Genomic DNA, 16,658 nt, shown 5'->3' with positions numbered 1-16,658 from the left:
GTAAAAGAATGTGTGTTTTGAAGGCACCTGTCACCTTTCTGGGGCACAACACCACTACTAACGGACGCCGCACGCCTTTCGCGGTTCGGTGACACTGGTTGCTCGGTGGAACGTGATCGCGAGTTCATTGCCGTCTTGCCTTCATTTGGCGTGGGTGCAAACAAACCGCCCCCACCACCGCCTCCACCGGCACTTTTTGTGCTACGCCCATCTATTTGCGGTGAATACTGACTGCTGGCACTCGATAAGGAACCGGTAGGAGCCGAGTTCGGCGTCATCGGTTGCAGTTTATACTTCGGTTCACCCGACTCGAAGAAGGCATCGAAATTACGCTGTCGCAAATTTTCGCAATTAAAAACTGGGTTATCGACAAGTAGCTGTAGGTCTTCCTTCAAGCGATTCGATTCGCGCTGATCGGTTGAGGTAGAACGTCCGAGTCTGCCTAAAGGCAAATGTAATTTTGGACGCAAACGAGACGATTTGCTTGGCGTGGGGGACTTAGGCCGCGGTTCTGGTGGCAGATCCATCGGTGACATCGGTCGACCCCAGCCTGGGCCGTAAATAATCTGTGTTGGATCGGGCGAAGGTGGTTCGAGAAATACGCTTGGACTACGGTCGCGCGCACTAATCAGCTGTCCACCACCTCCTCCAAGTGATGTGGCGCCCGCATATTCGTCCAATTGTTCCGTCTCATAGCTCAGTTGTGGTGTCGCTCCACGCTGGGGCGTAAGACCACGTTGCGGTGTGGTGCCGCGTATAGCTGTACTGCGCTCTAGCGTCGGTCTTGGCCCGCCTTGTCGGCCCTGCATCGATCGCGAGCTGTCTGTCGCATCGTTCTGCATTTGGCTGGTTGTGGCTGAGTTGTTGGATCGCTTGGAAATACTGTTATGCTTCTGAATTTGCAAGTGTCGCAATAACTGTTCCTCCTGCTGATGTTGTTGTTGTAGAAGTAGTTGCTGATGTTGGTACTCTTGTTGTTTCTGCTGTAAAAGCAGCAGTTGTTGCTGATGTTGCAGTTGCGTCGGTGACGGCGGCGTCTGTTGATGAGCACTGCGGTTGCTTCTGTTGCTCCGTACACTCGAACGCTTGGAGGTGGCTGCGTCCGGTGCAGGCACGGCCGAAGCCGAATGTGTCAGGGACGTGCGCGATGTGCGTGAGCTGCGACGAGTTGGCGTTGGCGGTAGGGAGTTCGAGGCGGGTAGCTGTGAAGTGGTTTGGGCTGGTTGGCTGGGATCGTAGGTGAAGGCGGTGGTGAAGACTGGCGCAGCGGCGGGCGCGCCGCTATTCAAGGATCGCGACGCAGACGAGTTGTGTGCTGGTACAGTGGTGTTGGCGCTGCTGAGGTTACTGCTGTTAACACCTTGACTGGCGGCAGTTCTACTGCTGTTTGTGGCGACCGCGGTTACGGCACTTGTATTAGTTGTTGTTTTGTTTGTATCAGTGGTGGTGGCGATTGCCGACGGTAACGGCGGTGGCAATGATCTTGGTGGTATTTCAATTGGCACTTCGGGTTCACGCAGACAGTCGAGTGTTGGTCGTGGTGCTAGACGTGGTATGGCGGGACCATATGTCATCAAAATGAGTTCATCAGCTGGAAATATCACAAACATTCCTGGCCGCCCCCATGTGACATGGTGACTCCGCGAATCTCACACACTCTCCGCCTTTACAGTTGCGATTGAGTAGCTGCTGCTGATATCTGGACGGACTAGAGCTTAAGGGAACACTTTGGGCAGATTTAGTTGAAGATTTTTGTCTTTTATATGCTCGATGGGATGTTTTGGTGGATATTTCTTTAATGTATACTAAGTATAGTTATCACTTTGCTCTTACGTTCTCGGGTTATTAAAGCCTATTCCCTTTGTATATTCTATTAGTTATATACTTTTGTATTCTTAAAGTTATATTTTATTTTAAAATTATCTTTGGTATTGATTATTTACTTATGCAGATTTTTTAATATTAAATTACTTAAAGTAGTTATATATTATTGTTGTTCTGGTCTTCGTTGTTTCTTTGCTTGTCTTTTTTCGTTTTGGTTTTTGCTCTCAAAAACCGCTAAACTCAAAATTTGTTTTTTTTAAATTTCAACTAAAGACTTTTTCAAATAAAAAAATCAGATAAATCACAACATCTATAAAAGTATATAAATGGAGACGGTATAAAGAATAAATATGAATCCACACTCATTTAGCAACATATGTAGATATGTATCTACGACAAGCTCACTTAAGCTTAACGTACGTCTTTAACTCAGGGAAAGCAAATATCACAAACAAAACTGAGACATCCCGCGCTATCCGTCGTTCAAAGGTGTCGTCGTCATTTAGAGCGTTGCATATTGATCGATATCTGAAAGAAAAAACACCAAAATAATTAGGTTTTTATTTAGCATAATACAAACAATTATTAAGCTTAATTATCTCAATTATAATTATTAATTATTTTCAATGCTTTAATTAAAAAATTAATTGCAAGAAATAAGAAAATATTTAGTTAATTGGTAAATAGTTTGGTTTCTAGTTGTGAGACATTTTTTCCCGAAGCCATTTTTAAAGTGAGAGACTCAATAGATTTGCCAGTGGCTTAAATAAGCCGAAACATGCTAACCAGAATCGTCATGAAACATACGCTGGCGCTTAGCTCCCCATTAGAGCACATTTCCGCTGGTAATTTCAGCTTGTTTCATGAGATGGCCGCCAATTTGTAACCGTGTATGCGTGTCGACTAAGCATTTGCAGTACTTGCCGACACAACGGCAATGTGCCTTGTGCTGGATGTTGAGCTCCCAGTTCCAAGCCAGCTAATAACCGAGACAACAAAGTGTAACGAAAGCAAAACCAAAGCATAAAACTTTTGCGAATCCATTTAGGCGTCGCGCACAATTTGCTCAACTTTTATGTAGCTCATACCTGCCAGCAAAGTTCATTCCGGCACTTGCTAAATACAGTATATGGCCACCGTTATAGGAACTACGCATTGTTCTCTAACTTTCTTTTTTATTAACAGGCATAATGCAAAGATGGCGATCCAAGGTTTAGAGCCTTATGATTTTTGGTTAGCCCTAACCTTCAAAAGTCGCGTGTGACAGCTATCGGATCATTAGTTTGGGAATTATATCATTTTTGGTGAAGCCATACACAATAATAAAGTGAAAAAGGAAAATTGTTAAAAAGAAAGTTCACGTGTTCATAAAATATTGCTTTTTGAAGGAGAAAATAGAGTTGAAGCAAAAACTTGGCTTGATGTCGAGTTTACGAACACTGCCCCAGGAAAAGCAACCATCAAAGATTTTCATACCAAGTTAAGGCAATGTGGAATGAGCACCGATAACGGTGGCGATGAATCGACGAAATCACCAAAAAAGTTCACAAAATAATTTTGAATGTCCGTAGAGAAAACTCTCTGCAAAGTGGATGCTGGCTGAGCTCACTTTTGACCAAATACAAATATGAGTTGATGATTCGAGGCGTTTTTGGAGATGTTCAAGCCTAATAAACCCGACTGTTTGTGTCGATATGTAATAATAAATGGGACATAGTTTCATAATTTCATTCCGAATTCAAACCGATAGTCATCCGAGTGAACTGCACGCGATGAACCCGCTACAAAGCGAGGAAATCGCCGGGCAAGATTAAGGCGTGTGTATTTTGGGATGCGCAGGGAATAATATTTATTGACTACCTTGAGAAAGATAGGATCATTAACATAGTCGCTGTTACAAGATCATTTTAAGAACGAAATTGTAAAAAAACGGCCGTATTTGAAGAAAAAGAAAGTGATGTTTCATTAAGACAATTCACCGTGTCATAAGTCAGTTAAAACGATGGCAAAAATTCATGAATCGGTCTTCGAATTGCTTCCAAATTCACTGTATTCCTCAGATCTAGCCCCCCAGTGAATATTCTCAGTTCTCAGAACTTATAAGAATGCTCACTGGGAAGAAAGTTTTGAAGCAAAGGACAAATCATACCACAAAACTGTTATCGGTTGTTTAGAAATATTTTCATTTAACAAGATATCTCATCAAACATATTTGATTTGAGTTATTATACAAGGAAACAGTGCAATGTCTAAAGCAATTGTTTAGATCGAGCCACTATAGCATATGGCTGCCATTTAAAATGACAAATCAAGTACTTAGCGAAAGCCACCATCATCTAAGTAATCCAATTATATGGAGAGATACTGTGAAATAACCTGTGTGTCGGCTTTCTTTTGCTGTTTCGTTTCTTGTTTTTCGTAATTTCGCTTTCACCTTTTTGTGGGTTATTTGCAATAACGGTAACTTTTACCGCAAGTTTTATTAAGTACAAAATTTCATTACATTAAAGCATTACACACTACACCTACGCACATTTATTCACACATACACACATATCTATGTACCTTTATTAAAGACTTTTTGGACGTCGACTGGATAACTGGCTGCTCTTCGTGCGCAAATTTCACTTTCCTCTTAATTTACTTTCGTTTTTCGCAGACGTGCTACAGCCACTTCCCATTTTCTTTCTGTCCGTCATATAATTTTTTACACAAAAGTGCTTCAACGACTAAAGCGTATCCAACTTATGTTCGTGAAAGAATAGGTTGGTAGGAAAACTTATTAATTTTCCCAAATATCTGCAACAATCCTTTTTAATACAGAAATGTAAGTCGTATTAGTCCTTAAAAGAGATATTAGTGAGAATAGTGAAGAATCCTGAACATTTACTGCTTTGAAGAAAGGATATTTAAGGGTCCAGCTTAGTTAAAAAATGTAATAAATTCGCTCAAATTTGTATTTTCTCTTAACTTTATTTAAATATCTAGTCAATAAGCTTTTGTACCACCCGTTACCCAACCAAGAACATAGCCGAAGCAGTGCGAACATTTAAAATTATTATTTCGTGGACCTCGTAGCCGGTCGAGTCTCTTGTTGACTGTGAGCTTTTTGACTCATTATGTGGCCGCTTCACTTCCAACAAGCTGTTGGAAATTACAACAAAGTCTGGACAAATTGCACTGCAAATAAAATTATCCTTCAATTTCCCAAATAATTTGCGGGAGTCTTAACTATTCGGGCTTATTACAACAACTACGGAGGTAATTATCGCAGGCTAAAATATATCTCTTCTGCTATAATTCTTGAATTCAGAGGCTTTGAAGCCTCGCGAAAACCAGACACTAATCTACACCTGCGCCATTCAGAGAACGCTTCAGCTGAATTAGCAATCCTCGAAAATGACATTTTAATTGCGCAAAGTGTGTTGAATTTGATGCTTATGGCGGGGAAGGGGTAACGATTGTAATAGCAAACTCATTCGCAGCGCAAATGAGGACTTGAAATTTCAACTCAATTTCAAATTGAAACGAAATTTTACAAATGACAATCAAATTGGGTAGCTTCAGCGGTACCTAGAATGTCATGTATATTCTAGATACCCTGCGTACACTTGCACTCCCCTCTTCAAATACCTCAAGCGTTTACACACTACCACTTACCTAAAAAGGGAAATCAATTATTTATCTTATGCAAAGTACATTCGGTGAGCTCACACACATACCCACTCCCCACGGAGGGACTTTCTGAACTGCCTTTCTATTGCCACATTTTAGCTTCGCTTTATTGATATCCTTCTAGTTGCGCAATTTCTGCGCTGGAAAACATTTCAAAATTGTTTACACAATATTATGCATGCAAATGTTTGTATCTTTTATGCGAAAGGGAAATAACAAGTCCAAACTACTTCCAGAGACAAGGATATGGAGCAAATTGTTATTTGCTTTGCAATCATAATTGAAAGCTCTTACGAAGGCAAGTGCGCTCGTGTTGCGGACAGAAAAAGGTACGTTCCAGCTCTCCAGCCAGTTCGACATGTGAGTGGCATGAGAACCCAGTCGTCGTCGGTACAATTTTATATTTATGGTGAAGGCGAGCAATACAGGTTTTATTAAAAACCAGGCATTTAATGAAATTTGTGTTGTATTTTCTGGCAATAAAAAAGATCAAATTAAACAAACGACATTTAAAGACACTTGAAATGGCAAATGAAATAAAAATTTATTTTAACAGTTAGAATTACTTCGATGCTAAATCCAAATTTTAAATCAAACAAGTGAAGTTTTGGAGTTAGCTGGTGGAGTGTACAATGTTCAGTCAACGCAAGGACCGAGAGCAATTTACCACTGGGCTAACTTATGGGTTAATCGGAAGAACGCAAAGGTAAACACGAACTATTCAAGTCCGGAAATGAGAGCTTTTCCATCTCCTCCGCAGCCTGTTCACTAGTTTGCGCAAGCAATCATAGCAGGTGGGTCCCTCACACGCCCCTGCAAACCTTTTCCGGGCGGTGATGTTAGGCCATATTTGTTTGCGAAATATTTGGCTGGCCTGAAAGTTTGTTAGACTTGCCAACTGTCTCATATATGTGACAAGTAATGTGTGTGTGTGCGAATGTGCATTGTTGGAGACATTCTTTCAGTTCGTTGAACACCGTGTTATTACATTTAAAGAGTGGTCAGGAAATTATAACAACGACGCACTTACGAACCCCAAAGCTCTCATGGCAGGTTCCCAAAAATTGTGTGTTTATGTTAATATCATTGACGGTAACAAACGTGACGAAATTTATAAACTCTTCTCGGTCATTGTCGTGCGCTTAATTTCATTGGCAAATAACAATCCGTGACATCAGGTATAATATACAAGTAAATAAACAACTTGAGTATGCTTACAAGGTGGGACAAACAAAACGTCACTTCCTTCAAATTTATTCTAATCTCTTTGCCGGAGGAAGAGGATTAAATATAAGTTACTCCGAGCGAATACCAACTCACCAGGGCCCCAAGCAATTGTCGATCGCAAATGTTCGTTTCCATGGCTGATACGGGGCAACCACCCCGACTGAGAACAAACAAGGTAATGTCTAATACTTCAAATAAAAATTGCAGGAAAACTATCGCATACTACTATTAATATTCCATGAGAAACCGAAATAAGTAGGGAATTTAATTAGACTAAAAAAATCAATTCAGATTAAACATATTTAAAACACAGAGAGATTGATTCACTGAACTACATCAATGTCGCCTTATATTTCGTACAGCTCATCGTTTCATTTACGATACTCGCCGTTACCAATGGGCAAAGGACCATGAATCTTACGTAAAATCTTTCTCTCGAACAATCCTAACACCGACTTATCCATCGAAGCCAATGGTATCAATGTTATCGGCCTAAGCCAGCAGCTGTAAACTCTTATAGAAGATTGTGCCTTCTCTATTTGCTCTGTAGCTCATATTATTTTCTCCAACAAAGGATTGAATAAGTCGCGTTATACGAAGTACTCTTGTCTGAAACCTCATTTGGCATCGAATGCCTCGGAGAGGTTGCTCAACGTCAGGTTACATAGCCGTAATAGTTTTTCGGGGATACCAAGTTTAGACATAGCGGCATAGAGCTTGTTCCTCTTCATTTGTCGAAGGCGGTTCTAAAATCTCCAAAGAGGTAGAGGAAGACTAACACACTTCCTTTCACGTGTCTTTTCCAAGGTTTAGCGCGTGGTGAAAGTCTGGTCGATAGAAGATTTTCCAGGTCTAAAGCCTGATAAGGTTCACTCAGTTTGTTGACGGTGGGCTTCAGTCTTTCACACACTATGCTCGATAAGACTTTAAATGCGATATTAAGGAGGTTTATCTCACGGTAATTAGAGCAAATTATGGGGACCCCCTTTTAGTGGATTGGGCCTTTTTTTTGCCCACCCCGGCCTTAAAATCGCCATGCACAATTTTTATATCGTGGCGGAGGCAGTTGTCATAAATGCACTCCAGCCGCTCATAAAAGGCATCTTTGGTCATAACGTCCTTCTTTTCTGTGAGGGGCATGGCCGCAAATCAGTGTTATGTTGAAATTCGCTTACTCCCTCCACTATAACTATTTGAGTACCAGTAGGTGAGTGTGTGTGTATGGCAGTGGTTCATGCCCGGCGGATATGAAAACAGGAAATGGCTGCAGTCATGCCAACATTCCGGCCGTCAAAGGTATCCAACAACGGTAAATACCCATACCATAATGGGACAAAATCCACAACTGCAACAATAGCAACAAAACACGCTCATATTTGCAAAGGTAAATATTTTTGCAGTAGTTGGAGAGATTTTACTCGCTCCTTTGAAATTGACGCGCTTCGACATGGCCTTCGGAAGCGCTCTGTTCACGGTACTTACCCAAATGAAGAAATAACAAAGTGGAAACAATATGTGCGAATATGAGAACGTGTGTTCAACCAGTCCTCCTAAATAATTGAGCTCTTGTACATATGTCTTTATTTCGACGATCAACTGCAGCTTTCGTTTCGATAAGCAAATAAGAAATATTTGGAGGGATAAATACAAGTATATAAAATATTATTTTATAAAAAAAAATTAAATGTGAAATTTCGTACTCAAATTTTACTTGATTTTAATAACCGAAGAATATCTAAGCTGATGGTGGTTGGTGGTCTTTTGTAAGTAAATTTCGCTCTGCTTTATCTCGTCTATAGTGCTCGACTTTATTCTTGCTCCTTTCCCTCAGCGAAATAATGACGGGGTAGGAGATTGCAAAGTTGATTACTTGCTAAATTGGAATATAAACTTTAGAAATTTACCTTCCTTTCAAGCATATTAATATTGGACTTAATTCCTTTTGCGCCATCATTTACACATTTCAGTTATCAATTTATCTATGACCTGAATGTTTCATCGAAATGCTATAGTGCTCTCCTGCAAATATTCCCACCAATCAGGAGAAGCTTAGAAGACAATTAAAACGTCATTAGAGAAAACCACACCCGAAGAACTGGACAAGTAAGTAGCAAGTCAAAAAGAGTTCTTAGCAAGAAGAACACTTGAGGACAAGTTAACTTGAAACACCGTACAAACCGTTGCCCAAAGAGGATAAAAACTAACCGAAAAAACAATTTTGAGGAATAACTTAGAAAATGACGAGTGGCTCATGTCAATCGCAACGAAACTTTAGAGTAAAGTTTGTGAAAACTTCACACAATTTGCCGAGTGGCAAGTTTGCTTTGGACCAAACTACTCAGCCAGCACTTCAATCCTACGGCACTTTCCCCGCCCGCTCGAGGGTACGCATGTATGAGCGAGCTGTGACCACAAATTAAGCTTGTAGTTGCTGCAAATGGGCGGCAAATCGGACGGCAATTTCGCACAACCAGCGCACACACGCACACATACATACTTGTATATGTATATTAATAAAAATAAGTGTATGAGAAGAGTTTGTCAGAAGACAAAGTGGGAGAAAACTTTGTGTTGACTACAAAGTGCCAGTTGAAATAAAATTTTCACCAGCCAGCAACAACAAGGCGCTCGCCTAACACAACAACGACAACTGAACTGGTGGCAAACAACAAACACTGTAAGTGGACAGCTGTGGCAGCAACTGTCGGAAAATAATTCTGAGCAGCTGTTCAAATTCGAAATGTTTCAAGTTTAATATGTGCGAGCGGTGCGGGGTGGTGCGGGGTGGCGGCCGTGCCCACGCAGTTGCAGATAAATGAATTAATGGCTGCAGGAATGAATGATTTAGTGGTCGAATGAGTGAGGCATTGTAGGGGATTGGCGATTCGTTGCCATTAAATGTCGTTTGGACGTGTAAAAGGCGAGTAAATAAATTCGGAAATGAATTTGGTTGCGTAAGGTGTGAGGGGAGGAGCAGATAAGTGAATTAAATAAGTCACTTTGCATAGCACAAAGGACGTCTGTGGCAATGAATGGAGTGAATGGACATGAACGTCGGTGGGTTTGCGAACAAAATTCTCTGATTTGTATGGGTTTAACTTTGCGTAATTTGTGAAGTGCAATGGCCGATCGAGTGAAGAAGAGAGTGAAAACTATAAAAGGAAATGTTGCAACTCGTTCCGAATTTCGGTGGAATTCTGGTTGTTTGCTATCGTCAGACTCAATAATCATACCCAGAACAGAATTGTAAGCAAAATATGCATTGGGTAGTCGCATTGGAAAAGTCTTTTCATATTTCTAATCAAATTTCAACTATTCATAATATAGGAAAAGGCTTTTTCGACTACCCGATATATATAGTGAAAATAAATGTGTATTCGCGAATAACACAAAAACAAAAAACATTTACTTCAGTTGCGCCGAAACTATTATACCCTGCACAGGTGCATTTCTTATTGCATTAAGGGAGATAAAACGATATTAATCTTGATTTTGATCGACCGGTTTGCCTGGCAGCTTTAGGCTATAGTAATCCCATCTGATACCCCGCAAAACTAATACGTCTGTGTAAACTGTCGTTGAGCAATACCAAAAGCTCCGTCAGGATCGGGAAGGACTTCCCTGAGAAAAAACAGTCTTCGCACTCGCGAATAGGTTTGCTAGACTTGGTATAAGTTGTAGATAATTTCGTCTATCTTGGACCCAGCATTAACACCAACAACAACGTCAGGCGCGAAATCCAACGCAGAATAAATCTTGCCAACAGGTGCTTCTTGGACTAAGCAGCCAATTGAGAAGTAAAGTCCTCTCTCGACAAACAAGAACCAAACTCTAAATGGTGCAGAGGCATGGACGATGACAACATCTGATGAGTCGGCCTTACGATTTTTTGAGGGTAAAGTTCTGCGGAAGATTTATGGTCCTTTGCGCACTGGCCACGGCGAATATCGCATTCGTTAGAACGTTGAGCTGTATGAAATATACGACGGCATTGACATAGTTCATAGTTCGAAAACACTCCAGCTCTAAAAGTATTCGACACAGTAACCGCCAGGGAAGCAGAGAAAGAGAGAAAGACCTCCACTTCGTTGGAAGAACCAGCTAGAGAACAACCTGGCTTCGTTTGGAATCTTCAATTGGCACCACCCTGCGATAAGAAGAAACGACTGGCACGCTGTTGTTAACTCGGCTATAACCTCTAAGCGGTATCTGCCCCAGTAAAGAAGCGGAAAAAGTTTGCATGGTAGCCTTATGCTAGAGTGTTCCCATCTGAACAAGATTTTACCGTTACCTTGGAAAATTCTCATGCCGAGTTCGGCAAAAAGTTTGTCAAATAAAAAGGCATTCCCTACAAGAACTTGATTTTATCAATTTCTATGACAGCTATATGCGATAGTGGCTCAGTTAGAAAATTTTTTCAAAGATTATAGAATTGCCTCAGAAAATATTGGATTTCTTCTTTCTTCTTTGCAAAGATCTTGATTTTCATCGCTCAGTTTGCTTCGCCCGATTCCTGCGGTTCCGACAATTCGGCAGAAAAGGACGTGTGAGAAAACTCAAATCGATATCTGAACAAGTGAATAAGTACTTTGCGTACATACAGATGGACGGATATGGCAAAATAGAATCGTTTATTTACGACAAATACTTTATAGGTTCGCCGATGTTTCCTTCTAAGTGTTTGTAAAAAATTATTTCGAGTTTATCTGAATTTTTCAGATTTCATTAGTTTTATCTCATTCAGTTCGGTTAAATATTAAAGTTAAATACAAAGTTCAGTATTTATATTTATAAGTGATGACAACTTAATTTGCGAATTTAGCTCATTCAACCTTTTCACTCCAGCAATGCACTAAGGTATTCTCTCGAATGTAATTGAAAACACATTTCATAGCTCATTTCATTGCCCGTATATGAATATGTACATAAGTGTGTATATGTGTTACCCGTACGTTTTGCATATTTTACGAAATATCGAGCCTGGCAATGCCATAAATTAATTAAATAAATTAAAATTGATTTTCGCATCAAAAGTTTTTTTGTGCATTGGCGATATGAAATTCCCGCAAATGAATATAAATTAAACGCCGACGCTCTCAGCGACGATAGAGTAAAGCAAATGATTTAACACACACACACACACACCGCACGCGGGCATCCACATTCATGGGTAAACAAGAATAAACGAGTGAAAATGGATAAATAAATATTTGCGCTGATTAATTCGCGTGAACAAATGAACAAACAAATAGATGCCTGCATAAATTTCCGTCATTAGGTATGTGTTAAGTGCGTTTAATTCAAAATACGTACATATTTTTAAGCCAGAAGGATGCCACACGTGGCTGCATGAGTGTACTGCAGTCGCACAGCAGAATGCACGCGCTCGCCCACAGAGGCCATGGGCCGCGCGAATGTCTCATCGCCTGCTCGCCACGCATCGCTTCACGGCGCGCTCGCTGGCGTGGCAGTGGCAATGCACACGGCCGTGGCAATGTCTCAGCGTTAGTGGCGTTGCGCTTTTCGCTCGAGGAGCGGGGGCATCCCGCCACAAGTGGTTTCTTCCCGCTTGTTTGTGTACAAATAAATTACAAATACAAACAATTCAGTTATTCATCGCCGTTGGCCTCTGCCATGCTGTGGCGCAATCAAGGTATCGGTGGAGGTGCAAAGCCAACGGTGGGCGGGGTGGAGGGCAGGGGTTGGGCAATGATGTTCGCTGTTTACACGAATGCGCGCACAACTGGCCGCAAGCCAAGGATGCTTACTCATTTCAGTGGCGCACCACACGCACACAAACACCCACATGAGCACCGCTGCTACATTTCAGTTCGCCAAGTCCAAGAGCGTTTCATGCAAATCATGCATCCGCTTTGATTCTGCCAAAAACAAGTGTAACTACACACACACACACACTTAAGGAAGCAGGCAAAGAATGTGTGTTGCATGCAACATATGACCCTTTTCCTCCTCAGACTGTTACTGCATTGCAATATTCATAAGCGCATAGACCGTTGGTTACAAAACGAGTTCGTATGCAAAACTGTGCCTATCTTGCTTTGAGGCTAGGCTGTCGGAACACTGTTTGAGGATTGAGCGCCTTCTATTGCTGCTTTTACTACCGAAAATGGCTTTCAATGTGACCTGTGCCTCTTTTCACATATTTGCCATTTAGCTGGCATTTATTTGGCAAAAGATATGACAAGAACACTAGCGAGCGAAACCAAAGCAGAAACAGAGAAAAGAGTAGCACAAGAAACATAAATAACAGAGAAATAGTCAAATCTAAATGTACAGCAATAAAATCAGCTGATTTTAAACACTGGGAAATATCTCAACGACTGATCCAAGAATCTCTTAAAATTATACTTGAACTCCACAGAGAGCCGTGCATAACTGTTTAATTGTAGCTGCCTTATCTTTTATCGACAATGTTGCAAGTACAACCAACGTTCAGTCTCAATATCCCCATGCAATTACATATGTGTAACATGAATGTCTTTTGAACTCCGCCACAATTTTCTTCTGTTCCGCCTCAGCGCTCGCTGAGAGAATTATGCGTGAACGTAGTCGAGAGTTTACACAAAATTGGCAATACATGCCTCTGAGGATTACTCATCAAATTTGTAATAGAAGAAATATGAAGACAAATATAATGTAGCTGAGATAAATTATAAGTGAGAGAAGCACACGTTGTGAGAGAAGAATTGTAAATTTTATAATTTTTGATTAATTCGGAGTTATTTTAATTGGCGTAGACACCGCTACGCGATTACAATTCGAAGTTATACTGCATCGAAAAACTAATTCATCAATTCTCTGTGAAAGAGAGTCAAGCACTTATCAGATTATGAAGGGTTATCAGTGTGGATTTGTCGGAATTTAATTTCATGCATAAAATTTCACGAGTTGCAAATGCTTCTGGACCACACAACCCGTGGCACAGCATTGCCACGAAAACTAAGAGTATTCGCAGATTGGATGCTCAAAGCTCAATTTCCGTGTTGCATAACTGGGAAAATGCGCTCGGCTCGGCTTTAAGCGTCCACTCTCCTTTCTCTTTGACCGTATCCAGCAGATTGGAAAAATTATCTTCAGCCAATGGCTTGATGATATTAAAAGAAACTCGTCCAGAACACGAAGAAGAATTCTTCAGCATTTTTTTCTTTTCGTTGGGTAACCTATGAAATGGTTATTAAATTTTGTCAATGTAAAGAAAGAATAACCTTTTTAAAAAATAATTCATCAACTGTAATTAATCCACTTCAATTACGCCCATTAAAGGCCTTAGTAACTTCTCATTATTTCAATGCGGCAAACTGCGTAATGCGAATAATTTCACACCAAATTAGAGCCACATTCAGGCCGGATGATAAACGAAAAAGTTTTCGCCGCGCAAACATTTCGAGACATTAACAAAATTAAAAAACTCAAAAGTCTTAACCAGTCTTCATTGCAGGAGTGACTTACCGCCACTTGGAAACCGAAAAGGTTTCAAAAGGCATGAACAAAGAATTTGTTTACAAACACACATACAGAGACCCACACTTAAGGACAACTAAGTGCAAAGTTTAATGCTGTCATATTTTTACAGCAACAAATGCGCCAGGCATTCATGGCGAATTGAATAACTTTGTCGTTTCTTTAAGCCTTGATGCCGCTCCTCTGATCTTCCTTTTTACTTCTATTAAACCACACCGAAAATAATGCCCATAGGGGAGGGAAATTACACGCATTTAACGTTTCGATTATTACGGCATATTCGTATGTCGAAAAGCAGTAAAACAGTGAATTAGAAGAATTAGATACTCGCACTTAAAACTCGAATTTTCTGAACTCGAACTTTGCCCGCTTTTCCACTCATTCAGTTTAAGGCTTCGCTGCCTCGTCTGCGCTGCCAGTCAAGTGTCTTCGAATTCAGCAAAACAGAAACAAAAACAAACATGAAATGCAATGCAAATTGACAAGTCAAGCTCAGACCTTTCAGAATCAGCAGACAACAAATACAATAAAGACATTGCAGATAAAAGTAACTGGTGCAAAGTCGACGCCAGGGATTGAGATACAAAAAAGTGAGAGCAGAATAAAAATCACAGCCATTCACACACACGCACACACTCACGCAGATAGAGATAAAGCTACCTTGACACGCCGGCAGCTGCAAGCAGGGCAGAAGCAGCCAACGAAGTGTATGAGGGGAAGTGGATGGGTGGGTGGATGTGTGACGCTGCAGTTCCGTTATGAGACTGCACTTATCATCGTGTTTGTCAAGCGTCATCCCCAATTACTCCTACAGTGACAGCATCGATAAAATGATAAAATTTCACGTGAAAAAGTCGCTTTTTGCCATCAGCTTCAGTCTGCGAGTATTTTTTCATACAGTTTCACTTAAACAGTGAACCAGCGTTAGCGAATCAGGGCCACAACATTTTAATACAAATACGTTCTGTGAATTTTAATGGCGCGCAATCGAACGAAAAGCATTTTTTACGACAGCACAACGCTCACACATACACAGCCATTACATGCCATGCACCGGATTTGATGATTTGATGAAATTGGCGACTTTTCGCTACTTTCGAGGAGATTAAAGGCGCTCGGCAGATCGGAGCTTATTCGGATTTCGGAAATGAAATTGTCACCGCTTTTAGCGCGAACTTTTTATCGAAAAGTTGTGGAATCACCGCTACTTATGTCCTCAGTGACGTAACTAAAGACACTTCTCTTACGACCACCAAGTCACTTACATGCTTAAGCTCTCGCATGTAGATATTAGTTAATCATAAAATGTAGAAATCATAATTGATATGCTTGGTCATAAGTAATATTGTTCCAAGTCTCCTTGAGCGCACCTCGCCCGTTCGCATTCGCAAACAATAACAGAAGGCAAAACAAAGAAACTAGTCGCATGCCATGAAGCGCGCCAAGAACGCCAAATTCGGCGTCGCACCGACATTTTGCACATAACAAAAATATCTTACAACATGCTTGAATGCAGCCATGGGCCGCGCAGCACACAAACCAACATTCAATGTGAACATTTATTAGCGAATTGCTTTAGAACTGCTTAAGAGTCAACGGCAATAAAACGGGAAACAAAGCTGAATTTCTTTGGCATGAGCCATGGCGCGCCTCCCAGTCATTCGTTCAACCGCAAGTACCCGCACTCGCGTGCGCCTAATTTGTAAGGCTCTTGTGTGCTCACTTACATGTGTAAGCGCTTGAGGACCTTGGCAATGCACTTGAAAGGCCGCCATAATTTCAGACTTTTGGCGTCCGCTTTGGTTTTGCATATTTCCCTTCGGCTTCTGTTTTCGCACAAATATGTTTGAGCGAGTGCGGCATGCCGATTGTTAAATTGTATTGGCTCTTCTTGTGACTTTCCGCACTGCTTTGCGGGTCGGTCGCATTTTTGGCAAGACGGCAAGATGATTTGGCAAGGAATTCGTCTCGCCGTTTCTTGGCGGTGAATGGGCAGCCAGGAAATTCGATGAATGCTTTCGACTCTTCGTCGCGCAATGGTACAAGGGAGTGCTAGAATCATAAATTACTGAAATATTCGTAAACGTAGGAAACAAAACAACTTTAAACAAAGAGAATTGCTGTTAAAAATTTCGGCAGGCTTTCAACTTGCGAGACCTCGTCGCCATTAACGAGATATTATCACTGGAACATCAAAGACCCACGTGCTACCGTTAACCAAAATACTCACAAGGTCTCCCTTATACCTATTGTCTTATATAACAAGAATTTGTCCTGTACTTGCTGAGCGCTTCGATTGGTCGATTGGACGAGACCACAAGTGCCAGCGACGACCTCACACACACTCAGCAACCGAAAAACAATCATAAAACGTGATGGTGTGAGGAAATGAGCAGCAAAATGTTTAACAACAACAAACACAATAATAACAATGTCAACAATGAGGTTTT

At 41.0% G+C, this 16,658-nt stretch overlaps 1 protein-coding gene across 1 annotated transcript in view; it reads right to left on the bottom strand.

Annotated features, from left to right (window-relative positions):
• LOC105230717 (uncharacterized) overlaps nucleotides 1-16,658 on the bottom strand; it is a 196,429-nt gene that overhangs the window by 155,528 nt on the left and 24,243 nt on the right. The window contains 2 exon segments of the mRNA XM_049453375.1: nucleotides 35-2,134; nucleotides 2,245-2,352. Of these exon segments, the coding sequence (XP_049309332.1) occupies nucleotides 35-1,610 (1,576 nt within the window). The 5' untranslated portion in view covers nucleotides 1,611-2,134; nucleotides 2,245-2,352.

The sequence above is a fragment of the Bactrocera dorsalis genome, chromosome 3 (genome assembly GCF_023373825.1).
Source record: "Bactrocera dorsalis isolate Fly_Bdor chromosome 3, ASM2337382v1, whole genome shotgun sequence".
Taxonomy (NCBI): domain Eukaryota; kingdom Metazoa; phylum Arthropoda; class Insecta; order Diptera; family Tephritidae; genus Bactrocera; species Bactrocera dorsalis.
This window is presented reverse-complemented; position numbering and strand designations above follow the sequence as displayed.